The following is a 24,131-nucleotide window of genomic DNA, read 5'->3' on the forward strand; positions in this document are numbered from 1 at the left end:
TCTCAGTCAGATAACCATGCAGCCACAATACTGCCGGGCCAAATTTGCCCTTTTGAGGATCATTTCACAGAAGTGTGAAGTTTCTGCATAGTGCTGTCCTAGACAAGGGTAACATTATTTATCTGATAGCCTCATCCTGCTTTTTCCTAGGATCTGGCTTCGAACGAAGTTTCCCATTACATGAAGTTGATTGTCCAGAACAAATACGATCATGCTGTAACTCTTACATGGCACTCAGTCTCAAGACAGTTTAGTTATTTAACAAATGTCCTCCAACAGCCATGGTGTGCAGTACAACAGGAATGACAGTTATTTCCTGCAGTGAGTATGCGGCTGTGGGTGATGCCCCTGTATCTGTAGCAGTGGAATATGGCAATGATGGGCTCAGCAGCAGCTGGGAGGGACAGCTGGACTGTGAGACAGAGAGAACTGAAGAGAATGGAAAAACAACAGCAGCAGAAGAAAAATAGAATGTAATAAACAGGAAAAGGGAGAATGATAATAAAATAAGTGAGGAGACCAACCAGCCTGATACTGGTTTCGGCAGACAAAACAGCTATGAATGCTGCCACAACTTATCCTTGCAGAAGTGCACTGCAGTGAATGGATTCTGGCCCACCAGCCAGGACTTCTGCAGCACAGCACTGGCAGTTGCCAAAGAAAAGCAAACACACTGCCCAGGCTGGTAGCTGTATGTTGGCACTGCTGCACCCTTGTCTGGTGCTGCTCAGTTGTCACTGTATCCTAAAGTTCTGTGCAAACAGGCAAGCTGTCAGCAACAAATGGGTTTGGCTTTCTACGCTCCATGTCAGCAATCCCTGTACGGCTGAGAGGCTTTCTTGTGAGAACACAGGAACCTAGCAGCAGGAGCTGAGACCTGGAGTGTCAGCCAGGGCTGGGCTGGCTAGCTCTTCGCCAATTCCTTCAAATCAAGCCACCAGCAATCAGTTCTTGAAAACAAAGGAAAGAAACAAACCACAGGGATTACAAGATTGAAAACACTGGATTAGACAACAGTTACAAAGTATTGAAGAAACTATGCAGTGAGACCCTAGAAGGATACAAAAAAGCCCTTGAAAACATCTACATGATTGGATGGATCTGGAAGAAACACGGAAAGGGAGAGACGAACTCATTGACAGCAGACGGAAAACAAAGGTGGAAAAGATGGAGTTCAGAGATGTAGAAGACAAATCACAAAGTAAGTGGGTAGAGGAGAAATTGTAATACCAGAAAAAGGATATTAGAGAGACTTGGAGAGAACAGAAGAGTGGGAGAAGATTTAACACTGCCTGAGATGTACATCAGAACATACAACCATGTTATTAATCAGTTTCTTCCCTGACAGTTGAAAAGTAATGGAGCCTATGCAAGCAATTAGCTTTAGGTAGATCACAGGACAACTGTAATATTCCTTTATACAATCACTCTGTCACAGGTGATTATATGTTATTTATGTGAAACATTTATGGGAGATACGCCATCAACATAATCATGTTATATCAGCAGGAAAAGAAAAAGCAACTCCAGTGGCCTCCCTTCCCTTCTCTGTGCTAAGCAGATCTGTTGCTGTAAGGAAGTTTTCTAAGCAATGTCCATTGCAATTTAAAAATTGAATTTATTTTTATCTCGAGTTTACAGTTGGTATTTAGTTCTTTTTAAACTGTATTTGCACCCCCCAAAATACTGTCATTTATCCATGTTTCTTTGTCAGGAGCTGTTCTAATTATGCTGCTCTAAAAGTCAGATTAATCAATAGAGTTAATTCTTTTCATCTATTCTCAACATGAAGCTTTCAACTCTAAGAACAGCCCCTTTCGTATGGCTGCAGTGGCTGATCACTGCTAAAAAAGCCCAGTTTAAACTGAGTTACATCATTCTGTTGATGAGCAGCACTCATACACACTATCCTACTGAATTTAGCGTCGTTACTCATTTAACTATGCAATATGAGTTAACATTGGAAGAAATGGAAAATGTTACATTTTTCTACTTGTTAAAAAAATAAATAAATACCAATGAAGACTACAGGAGACTACAGAGAGATAAATTAAGTACCTGTTTGACTCTACTCAGACACTGGGCAAAGTTAAATAGTATTTTCACTTGCATTCAACTGCATAATTCCCCTCTGATCCCTCGTTTTAAAACACTACAATGAAGAGTTAACAAACAAGCTTTCAATTTTTTAAAGGTCTCTCACATGTAACAGTGAACTATGAACCATAAACAGGCACAGTCAGGTGCCAGCCCCACTGGAATTTTGTCAGCCATTCTGTTGGCAAGCCTAAGTCTCATTTTCCCCTTCCATTAATGTTATCCAGGCACACACTGCTACTAAGGGGAATGACTGAGACACAGCCACAAGAGTGGAGGTTCTTAGACCCGGGCAGCACAACTCACAGGAGTTTGATGAAAATATCCCTGCACGACAGCCCCCAGGGATGATTTTACTGGTTATTCCCAAAGCTTGCCAAGATGAGAATGTGGCAAAGCCAGGCATGAGAACCGGGGCACACAAGCAATCACAAGGGTGAGTCTAGCATTAAATGCACAGGTTGGTGGCCCTGCCTGTGGTGGAGAGTTGGAGCTTCATGATCCTTGAGGTCCCTTCCAACCTGGGCCATTCTGTGATTCTCTGACAAGGTCCCAACTCCCTGGTTGTCCCCAAAGTCTTCTGTCACAAACCAAATGCAGGTTTTTACCTGGACATGGTTCAAGCACACACGTCCTTCTCTTGCGCATAAGCATGCGACAGATGGCAACTCGTAAACAAGAACGTACGGAAATCTTCTCTGTTCTGCTACAGCAGCTCCTGCACTCCCCCTGCCCACACCTGACATGGCGTGGTCCACAGAGATACCCCCTCCCAGCGGAAAATCTGCTGAAAATCGAGTTGTAAGCAGGTCCGGATAAAAGCAATCATCGTCTTCTTCTATGTGCTTGTCCATAACTAAACCATAAATAAACAATGCTAAAGCAGTAATGAAGTACTTCAGGAATTCACAGCGCGTGAAAACCTTCAGCCCTTAACATTTTAAAACCAACTACAGGACCCACTGTAACCGGACTGCAGTCAGTGCCACGTGCCTGCAATGCATTCTCTACTCTTAGCAAGAGCTCTGAGCCCAAACCGAAGTCGGACTGTCGCCTGGTGCCTGCGCCGCTGTGCGCGCTACAGCGGCTCTCCTCACAGCGCCTCACACACCACAAGGCGTTACAGCTACACATTAACTCCTTTCATGGCGTTTCTTTTCCATTTCACTTTTCCCACTCAACTCTCCCCACCTCGCACCCCTCACAACGCCACAGCAGCGCTGGAACGGGACGCACCGCCCACCCACTCCCACTCCCGCCCCCGCCGCAGGAGGCGCACGGCGGCACGCGAGGCTCCCCGGCCGGCCCCCGCGGAACTCCATTTCCCGTCATGCCGTGAGAGCAGCGCGAGCCGCGGGCGCGTCACGGGCGCGGGCAGCCAATCGCGGCGCGGCCGAGGCGGGCGCCGTCAGCCGCCAATGTTGTTTTCGCTGAGTCGAGCCGCCGGTGTTGTTGGCGGCGGCGCCATATTGGAAGGGACGAGCCCGCGTTAGCGAGAAGCCCCTTGGCGCTGGCCCGGCCGCCGCCATGCTGTATCTGGAGGACTATCTGGAGAGTGAGTGTGTGCGGGACGGGGACGCCGGGCGGCCGGGCACGGCCGGCGGAGGGGAGCCGGGGAGAGGGCGCGGCGACGTGGCGGCGCCCCCTCCCCCACGGCGGTGAGCGACTGACACCCCCCCCTCTCTCCCCCGCCCCTCCCTCCGTGTGCCCGCAGTGATCGAGCAGCTTCCCATGGATCTGCGCGACAGGTTCACCGAGATGCGCGAGATGGACCTGCAGGTGCAGAGTACGTGAGTCCCGCCCCCTCCTCTGCCCGCCCCCTCCCCTCCGCCTCCCGCCGCTGCCCTCCGCCTCCCGTTCCTCGCCCGCCCCGCCAGCAGGGGGCGCTCGCTCCCCGCCTCTCCCGGCGCCCCGCCGCGGGGCAGGAAGTCGGCCGACAGTCGGCGGTGCGGGGAATGGGGAGCGAAGCGCCACCGCCGAAGGCGCTCCGATTTCTGCGGGTCCCTCCGCTCCCCGCGGCTCTCCGCCGCCCGACCCGGGCCGCTCGCACCCCGCCGCCACCCCGCGCTCCGGCAGCTCCGCTCCGCTCCACCGCGGGAAACGACATCCCGTCGCCCCGTCCCGGCCGCCGGCCGCCCGGCGTCTTCTCCGGCTTGGCGGCGGTGGGAGGCGGCGCTGCGGAGGCCCGGCCCGCGGCGGGGAGCTGCCGGCACGCAGCGAGGGGCGGGGCGCGCTCGCCCCGTGTGCTGACAGTGAGCGGCGCCCCGGCCCTCATCCGCGCGGCGCTGGTCGGCTGCTGCGCTTGTGCTGCTCCCTGGGGCCTTATCGGTGGCACGTCCCAAACTCTCTAGGTTTTTGGTCCCTAAGAGCAGTGATGGTGGTTTGGATCAGGAGCTGCGCCCCACTCTTTCAGCAGGTCGTACTTGTTCTGAGACCTTCCAGCCAGCTCCGCTCACCACAGTGTACAAGAATGTGATTTTTGCCTGTGCTTTTATGCTTTAGCTGACACTTAACCACATACACGTTTCCTTCATTTTGTATGAGCTTAGCACCTGCAGCTGTTTCCAGGATGCGTTCCCCTTTGATCCTCTCCAGCAATCCCCTCTGGGACTCATGTCCCATAGCACCCAGTGAGGAGTTGCTGTGTTAACACGCAGTAAATGTGTTTGTCTGCAAGTGAGAGGCAAAGGTCTTTGTTAATGTAACTTAGACAAGAGATGAGAGGATTCCTCAGTGCCAGAGGAGTTAGAGTATGTCAAAGAAAGATAAGAGAGAGCAAATATTGAAATAACAACTGAGTGTTATACAGTAATATAAAAGTCTACACCATGCTTTTAGTATCTTACAGTGTAGGAGCACAGCTCTGGGATGTATCAGCCTGGAGAGGAGAAGAGAAGACAGGAAGAGGATGGCATCACTGTTGATAAATATCTGAAATGCAGGAGTCAAATGGATGGGGTGGCCTCTTTTCAGCGGTGCCCAGAAACAGGACAAGGGGCAACAGGTGCAGACAGGAACACAGGAAGTTCCATACAAACATGAGGAAAATTTCCTTGCTGTGAGGGTGACAGCATTGGAACAGGCAGCCCAGAGGTTGTGGTGTCTCCTCTGAAGATACTCAAGACTCACCAGGATGCTTTCCTTTGGAACCTATTCTAGAAGACCTGCTTTAGCAAGGGATTGGACTGGATAATCCTCAGGGCTTCCTTCCAAGCCCTGTGATTCTGTGATTCTTTAAACCTGTACTAGTTTGAAGTGAGACCTCAGGCTTTCTCTTAGATATTTATTAGTGCCAGCCAGTACTGCCAAGGTTGCAGTGGTGTCATTTCCCTTGCTTTCACTGGAAGTTGTGAAAAACACTGAATATTTGTATGCAAACACCAACCTTATGGCCAGAGTAAGATTTTTGGTTCTTTGAGGATTCTTCCAATGAGTGACAAGACATCCTAATGCATTATGAAACTTCTGGACTCACATCAGCTATCAGCTCGCAGTTTGATAGCTCATGCTGAATACTTCATGTAAACCCATGGACTGTTGTGATGCTGTGACCCAAGAGTTGATGTGAGGGATCAGTCTCTGACCTGTATCAGAAGAGTGTTTTGGCAGGTGCTACTGGCCCAGAAACCTGTACAAGACTTCATTTAGATTTAACACAGCTGTTGTGTTTGAGAGTTAATGATGTTTGGATGATTCAGACTTTGAATGGGGCAGGTTTCATCATCATCATCATCTTCATCATCAGAAGATAAATCAGCAGACAGGTGTATGCTGTGTGCCTTGGTAAGGCTCCGGTGGGAAAAGTGAGGAACATCAGAGTTGAAAGTCAGTCATGAGCTCTGAGATGTTTTCATGTGGAGTACGGAATGTTTTCCCTCTACGTAGGTTCAAATCATGGATTACCAGCCACGCTCTAGAAAAAAAGCCTGTCTTCTAATGGAATTTCTGTCTGCTCTTTTCGAAAATCTGTTGTAAGAAATTAGCATGTCTGAATGAAGTAGCACAGATGGAAGAGAGGTGAGAGGGGAGAGAAGCTGAAGAGACTGGAGTATATTATAGAGGACCTTCCATGTGATGTAGTAGAGCTGCCCTGCATTCCTGTTTGCCAGTTCTTCTCTTTCAGGAGAGACCAAGTTTCTGTGGAAGTTTTCACTTAAGCAGTTTCGCACAGACTGATATCTGTTCTCAATAAAAAAAAAAGAGAAAAAAAAAAAAAGACTTCTATAATTATTTTTATTCCTCAGTCTATGGAGCTGTATAATAATAATAATCTCTCAGTTGTTTTCAGGCTGGGAATAGGAGGTAGAACCTTTTGTCCTTTAGCTTTATGGACCAAATTATAGTCATTTGATGGAAGAACAAACCTTTTGGAAGCCTCACTTGTTGCTCAGTCATTATTCTCCCAAAGCATAACACAGTGCAAATGGAAAATGTTCATTTGACTGCTTTGTCTGTCTGGATCTGAGTCATTTTGAGCATTGGCAATGACTATTTTGGTTTGGGATAAATTCTTATCATTCCTGTCTAAAGTTGTTAGTTTCCTCTTGGTTTTGATTCTGGAGATTACCTGCATAGGTAGCATCAAAAATTCTTTGCTCACTTACTATGCTTGATTTCTCATCATTCGTTCACACAACTAGTTCTGATTGTTCTTGCGGATTTGCAAAATGAAAAGACTTCAGGCTCTGTTGGATTTAAGGACTTAACTATACTTGCAGGTTCACTGGTTTCTTTACCTCACCCCCACCCAATCATACGGCACAGTTTCAGTGCTGGCTTCTGAAAAGCATCTTTACTGTTTTACACTGAGAGCCTGAAGTCTGTAGGTAGGTGCTGCATTGTCATGTTTAACTTGAAACTTGTCTGGGTTGCATTGCTGAAAGTTCTGTTTAAAACATAATATTAAATGCAGTAATGTCTCTTATCTTGAGACTAGCCAAGCTGTCAGGGTTAGTTTGACTGAAGCAGCTGTTTGGTTTGGATGTATGCAAGTTGTTGCATGCACGAATGTCCAGCTGTTGAAATATTAAACTTGATGCTTTTTATAAAGGGTGGTGGAAGGGAAGGAAAGTAAATCCGCCTTCCTGCTTCAATAAATAACCAGACAAGTAACGTTTGGTTGACATTTTCCTTTCTTATAACATGTTGAGTAATTGTTTTACTTTTTCCCCTTGAGATATTTCTCAGCTGCATGTAAAAAAGAATCCTGTCCATGGTTTCCCATCAGTGCATTTACCTCTTTGTTCTACAACGTGGGAGTTAGTGGGTGGGAATAAACTTGTGAGTGTTTTCAATTGCTCTTGTTCTTCCCAGCATACTGCAGAAGGGCCTTGAGTTAAGAGTTGACTCTTCTTTTGAGGCACTAATTTTTCCAATTACTTGGTTTTGTATTTGACTGTTTCTCTTAGAGAACATTTTGTTACCTGCTCAGTTTGTAACTGGCTAGAATGTTCCAAAGTCAGCGGTCTAGAGCCCTGGGTGAGAAGTTTGGGTCATGCTTTAAGTCACCACCACTGCTCTTAGGGGCAAAAAATCTTTAGAACTTGGAGTCCTGCCTTTCCCATGTGGAGAGCACAAGAACCTTGATGAGAATCCTACCAGAATGCAATTCTGCTTCTTGGAAATTAAGGTAAATATTTCCCTCTGCTGTCACTTGTTTCATTCTTTTTATTTACTTATTTGTTTTTGCTATAATAATTTACACTTCAGTCCTGTCAACTTCGTTTCAAGAAAAAATTCCACCTTGTTTTGTAATGTTTACGTATGTGAGAAGGTAATATTTATCTTAATATTTCCCCATGCAGATGCAATGGATCAGCTCGAGCAGAGGGTCAATGAATTTTTTATGAACGCAAAGAAAAACAAACCTGAATGGAGAGAAGAACAGATGACATCAATCAAAAAAGTAAGGATATCACAGGAGTGGGCTGCATTTGTTCTTTTAAAAGAAGATAACCTTAGGAAAAAAATAGTTTATAATTGAGTGAAGTCTTAAGTGTTCAGAACTGTGACTTCCTCTGGGCTTTCACAGAGATGCATAGAACTACCTTAGAGGAGAAAAATGACTGGAAAGTTTCTTTGATAAAGCATTTCTTTTAAGTTTTGCCGAGTATTTGCTGCTATTATTACATTTTTTTAAAAAGAGAATATTGGAGTGATGAAACCAGGTACTAGCATTTCAGCTTGGATATTTTCTTCTTGCTTATATGACTTGAAGCTTTGTAAGTTAATTCTTTTAAAGGATATTTTTCCAGCTTAACTTCAGCATCCCCTCTGATTCTGCGCCTGTCTTTGTGTATAGTATGTATATGGTGTATGTACCATTAGAGAGAGAAGACTAAGAAGACAGCTGTGTTTTCTGTTTTGTTTTATCATTTGACACTTGGCGTTGTTGGTATTGTTAGCAGGGTAGTCCATCATTTTGTCAGGACAGAAATCCTTTCTAGTCCTCATACACTTGTAACTTCAGCCCCTTAGGCAACCAAGGTTTATTCTTTCCTTAATTAAAACAAATAAATTATCTTAAAAAAAAAAAAAAAAAAAAAAAAAAACCCACCAAAATCAACAAAACACAATGAAAGTCAAAACTCTGACTTCACTGGAGTAAATTAAAAAAAAAAAAAAAAAGACTTTAATGGAATTAAGATCTGAGTTTTTACTTGAGCTAGGTATTCTTCAGTGGAAATTGAAATAAAAAGGCACTTAAACCTGTTTGAACCTAGAGATAAATATGCCTACACTAACTTTAAAAGGGGACTTATTTATGGTTTTTCATTGTTTAGAGCAGATTTTAAAATTGCATCTTGTGTAAGTTCATTTTATAATAATGTATTTTAAAAATACTTTAATAAATTAATTTAAATTATATACTTCTTTTTCAATATGTTTAGCTCCAGTGTTGAAAAGACCTCCAGTCACAGTAGCATCATTTGAAGGACAGTAGTTTCTTCAGTGGTCTTAAAGATCCATATCAAGTAAAAGACATCATTTCATGTTGAGTCTATAATGCTGCATAGTATAAAACACATTGAAGGGTATTTCTTTTCTTGCAGTGAACCACACTGTGACATGTAAGTGTCACTATAGGAGGAAGTGTCCGTGTCTTGTAGTTTTGCTTTTTCTAAGCAATAAATAGCTGGTATAGCTCTCGTCTAACATTTAGCTTACTGCTGTTTACAACAGTTTCACAGTCTTTCTGAAAACTGATTTCAGTTTCTACTTTTAATGTACACTTTGTGCTAGGTTAAAATAGCTTAAAACAGCTGAAATTAATTCAGTTACATTTGTGACTTAAAAGCTTATTCTTTTTATACCAGGATTATTACAAGGCTTTGGAAGATGCAGATGAGAAAGTACAGCTGGCTAATCAAATATATGATTTGGTAAGTAGACAAAAGGCGTGTTGTGCATTATCTGAGTTTATGTCTTCAGGAGTTCAGAACATTTTGATAAGTGCTATAGTTCTGTTAATTGTACTCTTACATCAGCTTCAAACAGATTTTTTTTTTTTAGAAAGACACTTAATGTTTTACTGACTCCTAGGAATTTGGTTGCTTGTACACTATTGTAAAATATCAAGAAATAATTTGAGAAATTGTAAGCTTTTAATGTATTCTCTTTCTGGTTGTGTTTGGTTGTGAAAAGGGACCACAGGCAAGCTATTCCACCTTGTAATGTATGCGTTTTGGGTTTTAAGTATATTTACTTTACACTTTCTCAGAGAACGAAAGTTGCAACTTATTGCTCTAAAATACAGTAGACATAAAACAAATATTTCTTGTTTGGTTGATTCTCTTTCCATCTACTAGTGAATGTTGGAACATTCCCTCAGTGCAAAAGTTGTTCGTTTTGCAGTAAAGATAAGTACATGATTCTACTGCATGACTGCAGATGAAGAAAGCATTTTGAACATGGTGGTTCTTTGTTTAGTTTTTTTTTTTTTCTTTTGTGAGTTTTTGGCACACCAGAGTATGTCATACTTTACTCAAAAGCACGTCAGTCTTTACATGTTCAGTACAGACACCATTCTTTCTGTGCACGTTGGCAGATGTACAAGTATTGAACAAGAAACCTGTAATTTCTTCTTACAGCATAACCACTTTTTTTAAAGGGCATTTCATGTACTGTTCTTTGTCTTCTAGTTTCTATACCCATACTCACAACAACCCTAAATGCTGTTAGCCCCTTTTCTCGTAGAAAACACATAACATTTTGTTTTGGAACACCACCTGTAATGAGAGGAAGGCTTCTAGCTGCTGAGCCAACATGCAGTTTTGGTGAATCCTGTGATTCACTGGGCAGCTGAGTAGCAGCAGCCCATTTTAGTGCTAGTTCTAGTATTTCTGCTGAGTGGGAAGTGTAGGAGGCCAAGAAGTTAGGACTCTTTGTGTTCTTATACATGCTTAGTACTGAAAACTCCTGGAAGAGCAGTTCTTAGCAGACCAGATAAAAAGGTGTAGCTCGTGGTTGTGCAACCATTTGGCTTGTCTGGGCTGCATTCAGCAAACAGGAATTGCCATGGGCCACATATAAAATATATAATAAATGTAATGCTTATAAGTAACAGAACTTTTTTTAACATGTTTTTATTAAAACCTAAAAAACAAGGAGCAACAAAAACATAAAACTGATGTGATGTTTGACCTCGTTTTTGTGAAACTTATGCTTCATGCTGGTTCTGTGGCAGTGGTTGCCACTCCTCGTGAGTTCTCAGGGTATTCATCTGAGATTTTTGATGAAATATTTCTTTTCCTGTGCTTCATCCTTGACAATAATTGTTCAAAAATGTATATATTGTCAAAAACTGATGACATGAATAAATGTGACCGTGAAGGGAAGGGTGTTTTTCTCTGGAAAGAGGGCTTATGAAAGTCTGGCAAAGAGACATGACAGAATTTTTCTTTGAGTTGAATCCTGGTTGCAACTCTATACATTCTGTATGAAGTTTGCAAATAATGGATTTCTTTTGACGGAAAATGGAGTTGCAAATATATATAAAAAAAGATCTTTTTTCTTTTTTTTTTTTTTAAATATTGAAACCTATTCTCAAATTTCTTTATCAAAATGAAAAGCACAGCTGCATATTTTTCACTCTTTATGGTACTGCGTTTAGCCAATGTATCAGAATGCATACAACTATTTTCCGTTACTTCAGCTTGCCATAACTTAACTTTCATTTCAAATGCTGTAAATGTCTGAAGCACAGAAAAGTGATTTTTCACTTTGAAGAAGCACATTTAACTCTTTAAATGAACTATCAAATCCTCCAAAAATACTCAGTCTGTGAGCTGTCTTTAATCTTCATGTTCTGGCACCAGTTTTCCTTTTGATTCTGTAAAGAACTTCACTTTGCAGAGTGTTTTTAGTATTTTGCCTTGATTTAGCCATCAGGAAGATAAATGATGACCCCATAAATGCATCCATACGTTTAATGAACTTGTGGAATTGGCGATGTTTTGGTCATTTGGAACTGTTGAAATTCACAGCTTTGATGATTTGCTGACATCATCCAATTTTGAAGCTTTTACACGTATATTTTCTTGATGTCTGATGCAGTGAGATACAGATGGTAACTGAATCATCTTCTATTAGTTTTATAAGTCCATCTTTTTTTACCAGCCATCACTGGGTCATCCTCAGTAGCTATATTAGATATGTTGACAAAAGTTAAAAAAGATTGCTTTCACTTGTTCTTTTACTGATTCAAATAAGTCAGGAGGTTTAGCTGTGTCTTTCAGGGATGCCAAAGAAGCTATTTCTTCAGTGACATATTTGTTATCAATACTCTAGTGAAAATGGCAAGTAGAGCTGTATCAGTAGTATTAATATTTTCATCACCAAAGCATAAAATTTGAGATCAACAACTTTACTTTCCAGACTTCTCTTCGTGTACTTTCTTATTTTTTTTCAATTCACCTAACTGCAGTCTGGTGAGACAAATTGGAGAGGTATAAAAAAAAAAAAAAGCTTTTTTTTTCTTTTTTAATTAATCAGGACATACAGTGTCTGTTGTGCTTTTCATATATTGCTTAACAAACTCACCATCAGGAAGTGGTTTTGATTTTTTTGGCAGTAAGATGTGCTATCGTGTAAGTAGCTTTTATAACAGAGTCATAGAATCGTGAAGGTTGGAAAAGGCCTCTAAGATCATCTAATGCAGCAGCCCACCTACCATTAATATTGCCCACTTAACCAGATTCTTCATTACCATTTGAGTTTTAACTTTTTTTTTAAGTATTTTGTTGAGGTGACAGACTTTTTTAGTTCTGCTGTTTTGTCTTTGCAAAGCGTTCCTTGATATGCATCAAATTTGGCAGCATGTTTCTGCATAGAATGTCTCCTCAAATTGTAGTCTTTGAAAAGTGACGTGGTTTGTTTGCAAATCAAGCATGGTGCCGTGTTATCTATCAGCACTGCACTGTGAGCTGAGTTGGGTCACGTGCATCCTGTGGGTTGGACATGCCTGGTGTAGTCATTCATGTTCAAGAACTGGACGCTTCTTACTGTTGCATTGTCTCCAAAACAGGTAGATCGTCACTTGAGAAAACTGGATCAGGAACTTGCGAAATTTAAAATGGAACTTGAAGCAGACAATGCTGGAATCACAGAAATATTAGAGAGACGTAAGTATGCGTGATTTTCTTAAAATACTTGACAGATTTTCTGTCACTTCACAAAAGTAAGACATGATAAAGTTGTTGGGCTACTGTGTTTCCACTCATTTTGCAATTTTGCTTCGATCTACATGCGTTTTATCAGTCAGTGATTCTTAAATTTTAGTTCAAACTTGATTTTTACCAGTGGAATCAAAAGGCACCTGAGAAGTTAGAATAATTTCTCTTTTTAATAGGTTGTTGTACATATGAATAGTTAAACTAATGTACAGAATTCTTCAAAACTGTTACTAATACTGTAGGCATTCAGGAAAGTGTTGTAATCTATGCTTAACCTACTAGACCAGTTGACTGCTATCAAATAGAGGAGAGTGGATATTCCAATTACAGGCATGGAATGTCAAGTAAAGATACCTACTTTGTAGATCTCTTTTTAAAGAGAAGAGAATGGATGATTTTATCAAAAGGTGGTGAGAGAGGAGCATTTCAAGGAAGAAACCTGCAAGCTTAACAAATACTGCAGCACTGCACAGCTAGTATTCAGAATGTAAATGGGATGTAATGTGATGGTTTTAAAACAAACTTAATGTGGAAAAAATCCAGCCCTCTATACCTGTTAGTATTTAGGTGTCAAGTTCAAATGTGATTATGATGAATTTCAAAATTGCTACAGCATGTGTTATTATGAAGCTAATAGTCAGTGACTGTTCTTCATGACCAAGGCTAGTGAAAAGTAACCCAAGTCACCTGAAGAAATAAGAAGTAAATAGTTTTTCTTTGAACTTTGTCATAAAAGCTAATTTTCCTCAAAATTTTGTTTCTAATTGCTTGTTTGATTGTTTGTTTTTAAATAAGAGGCACAAAAAGAAAACTGCTGAGTAGGTGTTTATTAATGAACTACTGCAAAAGAGGGCAACTAGTTTATTTTTGAGTCCAGCCTGCAGTTTTAAGATCTGATGCTAACTTTATTTGGGCCATTTGTTTGGCAAGGTAGGTGGAATTTTGAAAACTGAAAACACAAATGAACCAGGCTGTGTTTAAGATATTTATTACTCAGTAACATGTAAGGTAGAATGAAAAGCTTCTTAACATTTTTAGCTATCAGAGTAAAAACATGCTTTTGAGGTTCCTCCAGAGGGCAGCCTTTGGACTAAATCACAGCATGATTAAAGTTAGTTCAGCCTTTCCTTTCCTCCCTCCTTTTTGGATTTCCACTATGGGTATTTTCAACATCTGCGATTTTGAATGCAGATGTATGACAGAATGTTGGGTCAACTTGAAACATATCTCTGGTCTTGGTATGTTTTGAGTCAGTATGATGAGATGGGAGATGGCATCATTAGTATAGTTTACCTTTTAACTGCATTTTAACATTTATGTTCATAAATGCATCTACAGTCTTCAGTTCAAATAAGCACATATTGTCAGTAGTTGTAGTGCAGCTTTACTTATTGGAAGTGGCATATTGCAAGTAGTGTTGTTTTTGGTTCTCAATATTGACCTTGATTTTAACTTTTCTTTGAAAGTTGCATAGCAGTAGTCAGCGATTTCTATTTTAAAACTTTCCTGTTAAAAGTGTTAACAAGACTAAAGTCCTGTTTAACCTTGTGTGACAAGGCTGGGGTGCAGCAGGCACTGCCAGCTGGGCAGGGGAAGAGATTGTCCCCCTTACTCAGCGCTGTGTGGCCTCAGAGAATCACAGAATGGCCAGGGTTGGAAGGGACCTCAAGGATCATGAATCTCCAAGCCCCCTGACAGGCAGGGCCACCAACCTCCCCATTTAATATTAGACCAGGCTGCCCAGGGCCCCATCCAACCTGGCCTTGAACACCTCCAGGGACAGGGCATCCACAACCTCTCTGGACAGCTGTTCCAGCACCTCACCACTCTCTCTGTAAAGAATTTCCCCCTGACATCCTCCAACCTAAATCTTCCCTCCTCAACTTAAAACCATTTCCCCTTGTCCTGCTGTTATCTACCCTTTCAAAGAGTTGATTCCCCTCCTGTTTGTAGGCTCCCTTTAGGTATTGAAAGGCTGCAATGAGGTCACCCCACAGCCTTCTTTTCTCCAGGCTGAACAAGCCCAGCTCCCTCAGCCTGTCCTCATAGGGGAGGCGCTCCAGTCCCCTGATCATCCCAGTGGCTCTCATCAGGACCCTTTCCAACAGCTCCCTTTCTTTCTTGTACTGGGGGCTCCAGACCTGGATGCAGTACTCCAGATGGGGCCTCACAAGAGCAGAGTAGAGGGGGACAATCACCTCCCTGTCGCTGCTGGCCACCCCTCTTCTGATGGAGCCCAGGATACCATTTGCTTTCCAAGCTGCAAGAGCACACTGCTGGCTCATGTCAAGCTTTTCATCTATCAAGACCCCCAGGTCCTTCTGTGCAGGGCTGCTCTGAAGGATTGCTCTTTCCAGTCTGTATGGATGCCTGGGATTCCTTTTCCCAAGTTCAAAACTCTGCACTTTGCTGTGCTGTACCTCATCAGGTTCCCCCGGTCCCACCTTTCAAGCCTGTTGAGGTCCCTCTGAATGGCATCCCTTCCTTCCACCGTGTTAACTGCACCACTCAGCTTGGTCTCACCTCACCTCAAGCACTGTGTGTATGTTTGGTAACATGGTATAAGAAGAACATAAAGCTGTTAGCATCCAGGAGTGGGCTATGAAGATGGGAAAGGCGTCTGAGGAGCAGCAGAGATCGCTTGGTTTGTTCAGCCCAGCAAACAGAAGGCTGAGAGGAGACCTCCTGGCGGCCTCCCTCTCTCGTGACAGTGACAGGACTGGAGGGAACGGCATGGAGCTGTGTCAGGGAAGGGTCGGATGGGTGTTAGGCAAAGGTTTTTCACCAGAGGGTGGTCGTGCACTGGAACAGGCTGCCCAGGGCAGTGGTCTTGGCTACAAGCTGCTGGAATTCAAGAAACATTTGGACAATATTTTCAGGTATATGGTCTGAATTTTGTGCGGTCTTGAGAGGAGAAAGGGATTCAATTCAGTAAACCTTGTAGTTCCCTTCCAATGTGGGATAGACAATGATTCAACTTAGTTGTTTCTGGGAACTTATTTTGGGAAAGATTCTAACTCTAAAATCCTTCCAATTAACATAAGTGTAAATGCATAGTGTTTTGGCTAATATTGTAAAAACTCAGTGTCAGAAAAATTAAAGGCATTACATTGTCGACTTTAAAATTTTCTGGTTTTTTTATCTCCCATTTTTAGGATCCCTGGAGCTGGATACACCATCTCAGCCTGTGAATAACCATCACGCCCATTCACACACTCCAGTAGAGAGTGAGTATTTGATAGATAAAAGCATATTCACTTTTAAGATACATTTGTCGTCAAGTACATTTATTGTATTTTCTTCCAAATGCTGGAAAAATTGGGATAATTAAATGGTGATCATGCCTATTTGGAAAAACTGCAAGTGTGAAATAAAAAGGTTTTGCTGGTGGCAGTTAGTTGAAAGTGCTATTTTAGTATCTGTAGTTGTTAACAGTTTTACTTTTAAAGTGAAAAGGCTTTTCCATTTAAGTTCACTTCATTTGTTTTTCTCAGAAAGGAAACACAATCCATCGTCTCACCATGGTGCAACAGATCATGTTCCCGAGAAGAAGTTTAAATCTGAAGCTCTTCTATCTACCCTTACTTCAGATGCCTCTAAAGAAAATACACCAGGTAGTCTTAATTGTTTTACATTTTATTACTTTTAATAGAGGGAAAAAAAATCCAATTGTATGTGTGGGGTTTTTTTACTTTTTTTTTTTTTTTTTTTTTTTTATGTATCAGAGACCCATACACTTTGCTCTGGGATTTTCGGTCATTTTAAAAATGAGAAATTGCAGACATTTTTACTCACCTGTGTTGTGCATGAAGCTCATTGGCTTTGTTGTCATTTGACAGCTGTGTGTTGGCTGTTTCTTTTTATTTTCACGGTTCGGAAGAGGGTAGAAGTATGGTTTTCATTCATCCAGTGGTAGAAATACAAGAGATCCATGCATTATTTTGAGGAAAAGAAGCCCATGCAGTAATTTCTAAAGTAGGAAAAGAATATTCATTCATCTTATAAGGGTTGCTCTGACCTAGCATTCAGCTATGATCAAATTCTTCTGAGTCTTGTGTGAAATGAGGCCAGATAAGATGGTCCTTTGATTAGTGAATAAAAACACAGCACAGCTTCCTGTCAGTTTTCAAAATAAGGATATTTTGTAGATTCTGCTCAGAAAATGAAAGATTATGAGAAGGTATTAGTAAGTAAAGTACTTTGGCAATTTAATGCTGTTCACTAATTTTAACTAGGCTTTTTCATAGTCATTTATCTATAAGGAACTTCGCATGAGTTGGCAAATTAAACAGAACTACTTTTGAACAGCTGTCAGGAAATCTGGTGCATTCAAATTGTGATTTTTAGCTTTTAGTGTAGGACTGTTTTAAATGGTATTGTAGGGAAAATTTAGTTGTACAGTCAAATTCTTAATTTCTTCTCAATTGTCACAGTAGTCAATATAATTTCAACTGAGGTTGGGCTTATATAGACTTAACAGCTGTGTTATGTCTATATATAGCTGAGTGTGATAGTGAGGACTGCCTTTCTGAAAGGATTCCTTACACGTGAGGGTAGATGTTTAAGCAGAAAACTAACAGTGTCAAAAAATTTTCTTAGAACTTTTTTCCAAATGATCAGACTACTCTGCATCAATGGAGTTCCTAGTCTTTCACTGGTTGTCATATATAACTCTTCTTAAAATGCAAAGGAATTTAGTTTCATTTTGAATTTCATGAATGTGTTCTGTTCATCAAGGGTGTCGAAACAATAATTCATCATCCTCTTCAAACAATGCATACAATACAAACTCTTCTCAACCATTGGCATCATATAACCTCGGCTCATTATCTTCAGGATCTGGGGCCGGTGCTATTACCATGGCAGCAGCTCAAGCAGTGCAAGCCACAGCACAGGTAACGTCAAAACATTCTCACATTCTCGTCAGCCTGCCACCAGCTATTGATTAAGAAGGAATACTAGTAGTTTTTTTGATCACTTTCAGCTGGTGTGGTGTTATTCTCATCATTATTTTGTACATGCTACAGTTTCATCCTTTGAAACTTCCATAAAAGGACAACTCATTTTGTACCTTTTCTTGTGGGATATTCTTACTCATTCTTATCACTTACTATGCATCACTTTATTAAAAGAATAACTGATGAATCCATGGCAATAATAGCAGCCCAGTATGTCTTAAGTAAGAACTCTGATGTATAATCTGATACAATATCAGTATTCTTTTTTAGATGAAGGAAGGAAGAAGAACATCCAGTTTAAAAGCCAGCTACGAAGCATTTAAGAACAATGATTTTCAACTTGGAAGAGAGTTTTCATTATCTAGAGATTCAACTGGGTATTCATCATCAGCTCTGGCATCTACATTAACACAAACATTAAGTTCGTCAAGCACAGATTCACGAAGTGGCAGAAAAAGCAAGTAGGTTTTTTTTGTTGACTGCAGTTGACAACTAAACTTTCACTTAAAGGTCATAGGCCATATTAGAAATACTTTGCATTTAATATGTTGGGAATATAAAACATGAGTGGAAAGTTATTATTCCATACTGGCATTTTTTGTACAGGACTTTCTTCTTTTCTCCACTGCTTTCTTTTTCCTTACACAAATTCAATCCAAAGTTTTAAAGAAATACTTGGATTAATTTTTTTGTCTGTTGTATTGTCCAGTTTCTTTCCTCACTTTTTCTCTCTACAGGAGAGAAGACTTGGCCTAAATGTAAATGTTGGAAATCCTGTGCAGTGCTTTGTAGATGGTTTTGAAATAGATCTGGAGATTTGCTTCATGCCACTTTATAAATAAGCAGAACATATTGTGATGTCTGACCACCTAGGACAGGAAGCAGAATGAAATTTACTTCTGATAAAAAGTGATTTTCATCAGAAGTAAATTTGAGGACTCAAAAGTTTTGTTTGAAAGATCTTGTCCCAGATTGCTTGTATTTTAAACTGACTTGCTCTTTTTTCTTTCTCTATACATATTTGTTTTCATTCACAGCTCACTTAAAAAGTTTGTTTTAGAATCATTTCTCATCTACATGTGTCTTGGGTGTCAGATCTGACCTATAAGCAAAAATATAGAATTTGCATATTGACATTTTTCCAGGGCAGTGATAGCTGATGCTTCAGTGGAGATTAGCATAGAATCAGTCATCTTAACAGTAATCTACTGTACGTGACAACGTAACATTATTACATGCAAATGCCTGTTATACCATTTACATATTCTTAATGGAGGCTTGACTCTAAGGGAAAAAAAAAACAACCATGATGTAAAACATTCAGTAAAGCCATTTGACAATTTAGAGTTGTTCAATTCCGTAGATTAGAATAGCCTGACTATAAACTGTTCAGACTGATTTCCAGAGAGTTTTGCTATCGGAGTTCTTGAATGAAATGTGTTATGGAATGCACATTTCAGGATTTACATACTGTAGTATTTCAGTCAACAAAGAAGTGCTTCTACTTGCCAGTAAATGAACTTAAATTATGGTATGTTTTTTTTTTTCTTTCTTTCTTTCTTTCTTTCAGAAACAACAACAAATCCTCAAGTCAGCAGTCGTCATCATCCTCTTCTTCATCCTCTCTGTCGTCATGTTCTTCCTCATCTGCACTGGCACAAGAATTGTCCCAGCAAACAGCAGTAATACCAGAGTCTGATTCCAATAGCCAGGTTGACTGGACCTATGATCCAAATGAGCCACGTTACTGCATCTGTAATCAGGTAAAAACATTGTTCAACCTGAAATACAACCAGATACGCTGTTTCACTACAGGTGACCTTCTTGCTCTGATTGCTCATTTAAAAACAGATCAGAATTTCAACACTGCAAATAGGATGTTTTTATTTCTTTAGTGGTAACATGACAGGACTCTGGAAAATGGTTTTAAATTGAAGGAGGGAAGATTTAGGCTGGATGTCGGGGGAATTTATTTACAAAGAGAGTGGTGAGGTGCTGGAACAGGCTGCCCAGAGAGGTTGTGGATGCCCCATCCCTGGAGGTGTCCAAGGGCAGATTGGATGGGTTCCTGGGCAGCCTGGTCTGGTATTAAATGTGGAGGTTGGTGGCCCTGCCTGTGGCAGGGGGTTGGAGATTCATGATCCTTGAGGTCCCTTCCAACCCGGGCCATTCTGTGATTTTATGAATAATGAAGTCAAAGGCCCAAGCAACAAACAAACCAATTTTCCTGCGATGTGCCACATCTGGAGAGTTCTAAGTCTCTTACTGAAGAATTTAGGAATAATTAAATTCAGAGTTGAATATGATCACAGTGAATTTTCTTAGAATTTCAAGCTAGAGTAATACTTCTTCTCTCATACTTTCCTCCTTTTGCAAAATAAATTAATAATGGAGAAGATATTATTTTTGTAAAAGCCACTCAGAAAATTGAAAGACTGAATGAGAGCATGAGTTTTTAAAAATGCCTGCTCTGATTTTATAGTTTTAAGTGCTAAATTTATTTTTTTTTTAGAGTTTATAGAATCCTTTGGTTCTTTCGAAAGTATGTGATTGTTTCTTTGGAATAATTCTTGAAGTTGTCATGTGTGTGAGGGAAATGCTAGACATAAATACATTTGGAAAGTGGGCTGATGGGTCCAAACCTCACTGCTGAGGACCAAAATGTACTTAGTTTGAGTTTTGAATGCTGGATTTTTTTATCCAACCTGGAACATACATGTGAACACAATTATGGAACAACAAAAAATGTATTGTTGCCACTGCTGATGGAAGAACTTCTTTAATGTAAAAGAAAAAAGAAACAAAAACCTTGAATTCCACCCCTCTGAAATTTTTTTTTTATTCATAAGGTTGGCTTTTTTTCCTTCTTTTTCAATAGGTGTCCTATGGTGAGATGGTTGGCTGTGATAACCAAGATGTAAGTAATAAAGTTCAGAATGTTCATAAGAGAAGCCTCGTGCATGTAACTATTGCTTACAGGAGTTACTTTTCTGTAGTGCTTGTTATATTTTCAGTTTCAGTGAAAATAGGGACAAGTGCAGCTCTTTGTTGTTTACATATACACAGCAAAAAAAGTAATCATTTTTCCTTTTTCTATTCAAATCCCCTACCTCACTTCAGACTTAAACATATAGGATGCGTGGGAACAAACAGAGATAAAAGAAAATGTTTTTAGTATTAATCTTTCCATTCACCTAGGAGTTCCATGTATTTCTCCTTGCTTAATCACAATAAGGTTACACAATACTGTGTGTAAGAAGAGTATTCAGAAACTGCAAACCTTGCTGTTAAGAACTTTTAGGTGTATGTAGGGCTTCCATTCTAAACAGAACTGCCCCTTGCTAACTTGTTTGTGCTTGAAAGGCTTTTTTTTTGCTTAGGTAGAAATCCTAGACAAAAATTGAAATTGCATTAAACAAACTTGTATATTTCATCCCTGATCACTGTCTTAAACATCATAAATACATACTTACAGTTTTCTTTTTCTCTATGAGTAGCTGCAAATTTAAAAAGATACGTTCTGACCTGGAAAATTTAAGTATTGGAAATGTACCATTATTCTGAGATTTACAGATTTCACTGCTACTGCCTTGAATTTTTTGTTCTTATTTCATCTTTCGTGACTTGCGATGAGACTGAAGGAATCATGCAGAAAATCAATCAAAGAGTAAAGAAGAGAAAGCAAGAAGTTTGCAGTTGACGTTAGAAATAGTAGTAGTGCCAGGATCATAGAAGATTTCATGGAAAACTTCAAACAGAAGTAGAACTTAAATATTTGTGTGAGAAGTACGATGGGAATTAATGTGCACATGAGTTGAAGCGTTCTTCAAGAAACTTCTCCTCATCTGCCCCACAGTTCAGATTCTTTCAGAAGTCATCTCTTTCCTGAGGAAGTTTGACATATTTGAAATACCCTTTATTTCTGGGAACGTTTAGCTATGTCAGTATTAATCCCAATTGTCTGATTCAAATGCTGCAAGTTTTAAAAGAGCAAGTGAATGTAATTATGTACTTACTGAGATTATCCTGCATTCAGTCCGAAGTGAGTGATGAAGTGTTGTGTCACTTAAAATGTTGTCAAGCTAGATTTATCATTAACACAGTATACTTATTTTGTTTTCTATATAAATGAGTCAGTCTATGACTCGTAGAATTTTTGTTGCTTTCCTTATTCTGTTGGGTGTATGGGTATGGATTTCTCCTCTTTTTTCATTTTATCCCATTATTTGCTTGGTATGAAAGGCAGAACCTACACTTTCTACTTGCGCTTCTTTTCATAGAATTGTATGTAATCATAATTCAAGAAGAAAAGAAAAATCCCAAACCCTCTCTAAACTCTATTTTTATAGTGTCCCATTGAATGGTTCCATTATGGATGTGTTGGACTGACAGAAGCACCAAAAGGGAAATGGTACTGTCCACAGTGTACAGCTGCAATGAAGAGGAGAGGCAGCAGACATAAATAAATATCTTCATCTGGAAAACAAATTGCTTACTAAAGGTTTTATGGGGGACTTACGTGGGGGGAGAAACCCCCACCACACTTCCTCGCAACCACTTAAAGAAGGGTTAACATAGCAGTCATAAGATCTTGAGCTATTGGTTGGTTTTGCTGGTCGTGTTTTAATATTGTATGTAAGCTGTTTATGCACATTGATGTGCTGCAGATACTATTCCAGCAAGCCTTGGATTGTTCCAGTGGCCAACATATGCAGATATTTGTACTGTCAAACCATTTTCTCTAAGCAGTGGGCATTCTACAATTATTCAGTCTTCAGAAAATTCTGATAAGTCAAGATTTTAAATGTATGTTTTATATTCAACAGATATATTCTGCTGCATGTACTGTATTCAAGAGCTGTTATGTAACACTATGTATATAAATGGTGCAAAAAGTCAGTGCTTCTTAAAAAAAAAAAGATTTTTAAAATGCCTTTATAGCTTTGGTTCTTTATGAAAATTAATTCAGCAGGCTGAAGAAAATGGTTCTTGTATACAGCGGGCTGTTGTCCTCTAGGGTACTTGAGTATGTAAAAACAAAAAAAAAGCTGTAGAATAAAACAAACTTGTGCCATTAGTCTATGTTTCTGCTCCAGACAAGGTGCAGACCATAAGAAAGAAAAAGGTGTTAAAGTGATGATAAATTTTTATACCAAATGTGTTTATTTTTTTGTGCAAGTAATCCTTTAAATTTGAATTGTATTAGGTGTTAAAATAAAACAACCTCAACTCCTTGATTTGATGTTTTCTGCACATCTGTCAAAAACAAGAGGTTTGTTCCTCTCATGGTTTCTGAAGAATGTAGCTGAGTTTCCATGAGAAATTCCTGCCATATTCCTTCTTGAACAGTAGCTTTCATGTAAAAGTTAACACATGGATCAGAAAAGATGTAGAAGGATAAATAGTTCATCCAGCTGTGGAGGCCCTGGAGGTACCTAACAGGGACAGTCATGTTATGGAGCTTAAAAGGAAGCCACTACATGTGCAGATCCTTTAAGACCTGCTAAGTCAGAGCTGCATTGCTGTAGCACAGGATCAGGAATCTTGATTTTTAGATGACAGCCCCTTAAAAGGTACTTCTTTGGGCCATGAATATAATGGAAAACTTTTTTTTCCTCCAGCTTGTTTATTTTGGATGTAGTTTGTAGATTTCCTTTCACAGAAAGTTTTCTTGTGTTGTTTTCATATGGCTTTTTGGTTTGGCAGCAGCACTGAACAGAAACAAGAGCATTACTCCTTTTCTTCCTCCTCCTTTCTACCACTAAGAAAAAGAAAAAAAAAGAAAAAATACACTTTCCATTTGGAGTAAAGATTTTATTGTAGCATTGGAATTCTCTTTGGGCTATGTGCTTTCCATGGACCTTCATAGTAGCTTTCCTTGAAACGTTGCCAAACGCAGTCTTGCACCAAAACACTCCAATGTCAAGGAAATAAAGAGTTAGAGTTACTCATATTAGGAGTATGTGCAGAAAGTGCAGGCTTAAACTAAAGTGAAACCAGACTTCTATCACAACATTTATGGATGCCCCATCCCAGAGGCATTCAAGACTGGGCTGGGTGTGGCTCTGGGCAGCCTGGTCTGGTGGATGGTGACCCTGCACATAGCAGGGGGTTGAAATTCAATGATCATTGTGGTCCTTTTCAACCCAGTCCATTCTATGATTTATTCTAAAAAAGAGAAATTGGTTATTTTAAGTCCTTATACTGAGGAAAAATAGATGAAAAGAAAACATGACTGTAGTAAAAGAATAGGATATGAGTTGATTTAAAAAAAAAAAAAAAAAAAAAAAGCAAAGGGCAAAGGGCAGTGTAATTAAGATTCCATTAAAAGTGGGAAATTAGCCCACTGTATGTGTGCTTCTGTAGACATCTCAGCTTAAAAAAAAAAAAAAAAAAAAAGAAA

The 24,131-nt window shown here is 40.1% G+C and overlaps 1 protein-coding gene across 2 annotated transcripts; it reads left to right on the plus strand.

Moving 5' to 3' along the window:
* Positions 1 to 3,624: 3,624 nt before the first annotated feature.
* ING3 (inhibitor of growth family member 3) lies at positions 3,625 to 22,194 on the plus strand (the record flags this gene model as incomplete). Of its 2 annotated transcripts, XM_079550448.1 has the most annotated exons (12): positions 3,625 to 3,652; positions 3,812 to 3,883; positions 7,902 to 8,002; positions 9,414 to 9,479; positions 12,623 to 12,719; positions 15,926 to 15,997; positions 16,265 to 16,384; positions 17,508 to 17,665; positions 17,999 to 18,189; positions 19,299 to 19,491; positions 20,607 to 20,645; positions 22,078 to 22,194. In XM_079550448.1, 12 exons carry the CDS (start codon positions 3,625 to 3,627, stop codon positions 22,192 to 22,194), a joined length of 1,254 nt encoding a protein of 417 aa, XP_079406574.1. The 2 variants fall into 2 exon arrangements, with proteins under 2 accessions (XP_079406574.1, XP_079406573.1); XM_079550447.1 differs by lacking the exon at positions 22,078 to 22,194 and having other exon boundaries at positions 20,607 to 20,903.
* Between the last annotated feature and the right edge of the window lie 1,937 nt (positions 22,195 to 24,131).

The sequence above is a fragment of the Tetrao urogallus genome (genome assembly GCF_951394365.1).
Source record: "Tetrao urogallus genome assembly, chromosome: 1".
Taxonomy (NCBI): Eukaryota; Metazoa; Chordata; class Aves; order Galliformes; family Phasianidae; genus Tetrao; species Tetrao urogallus.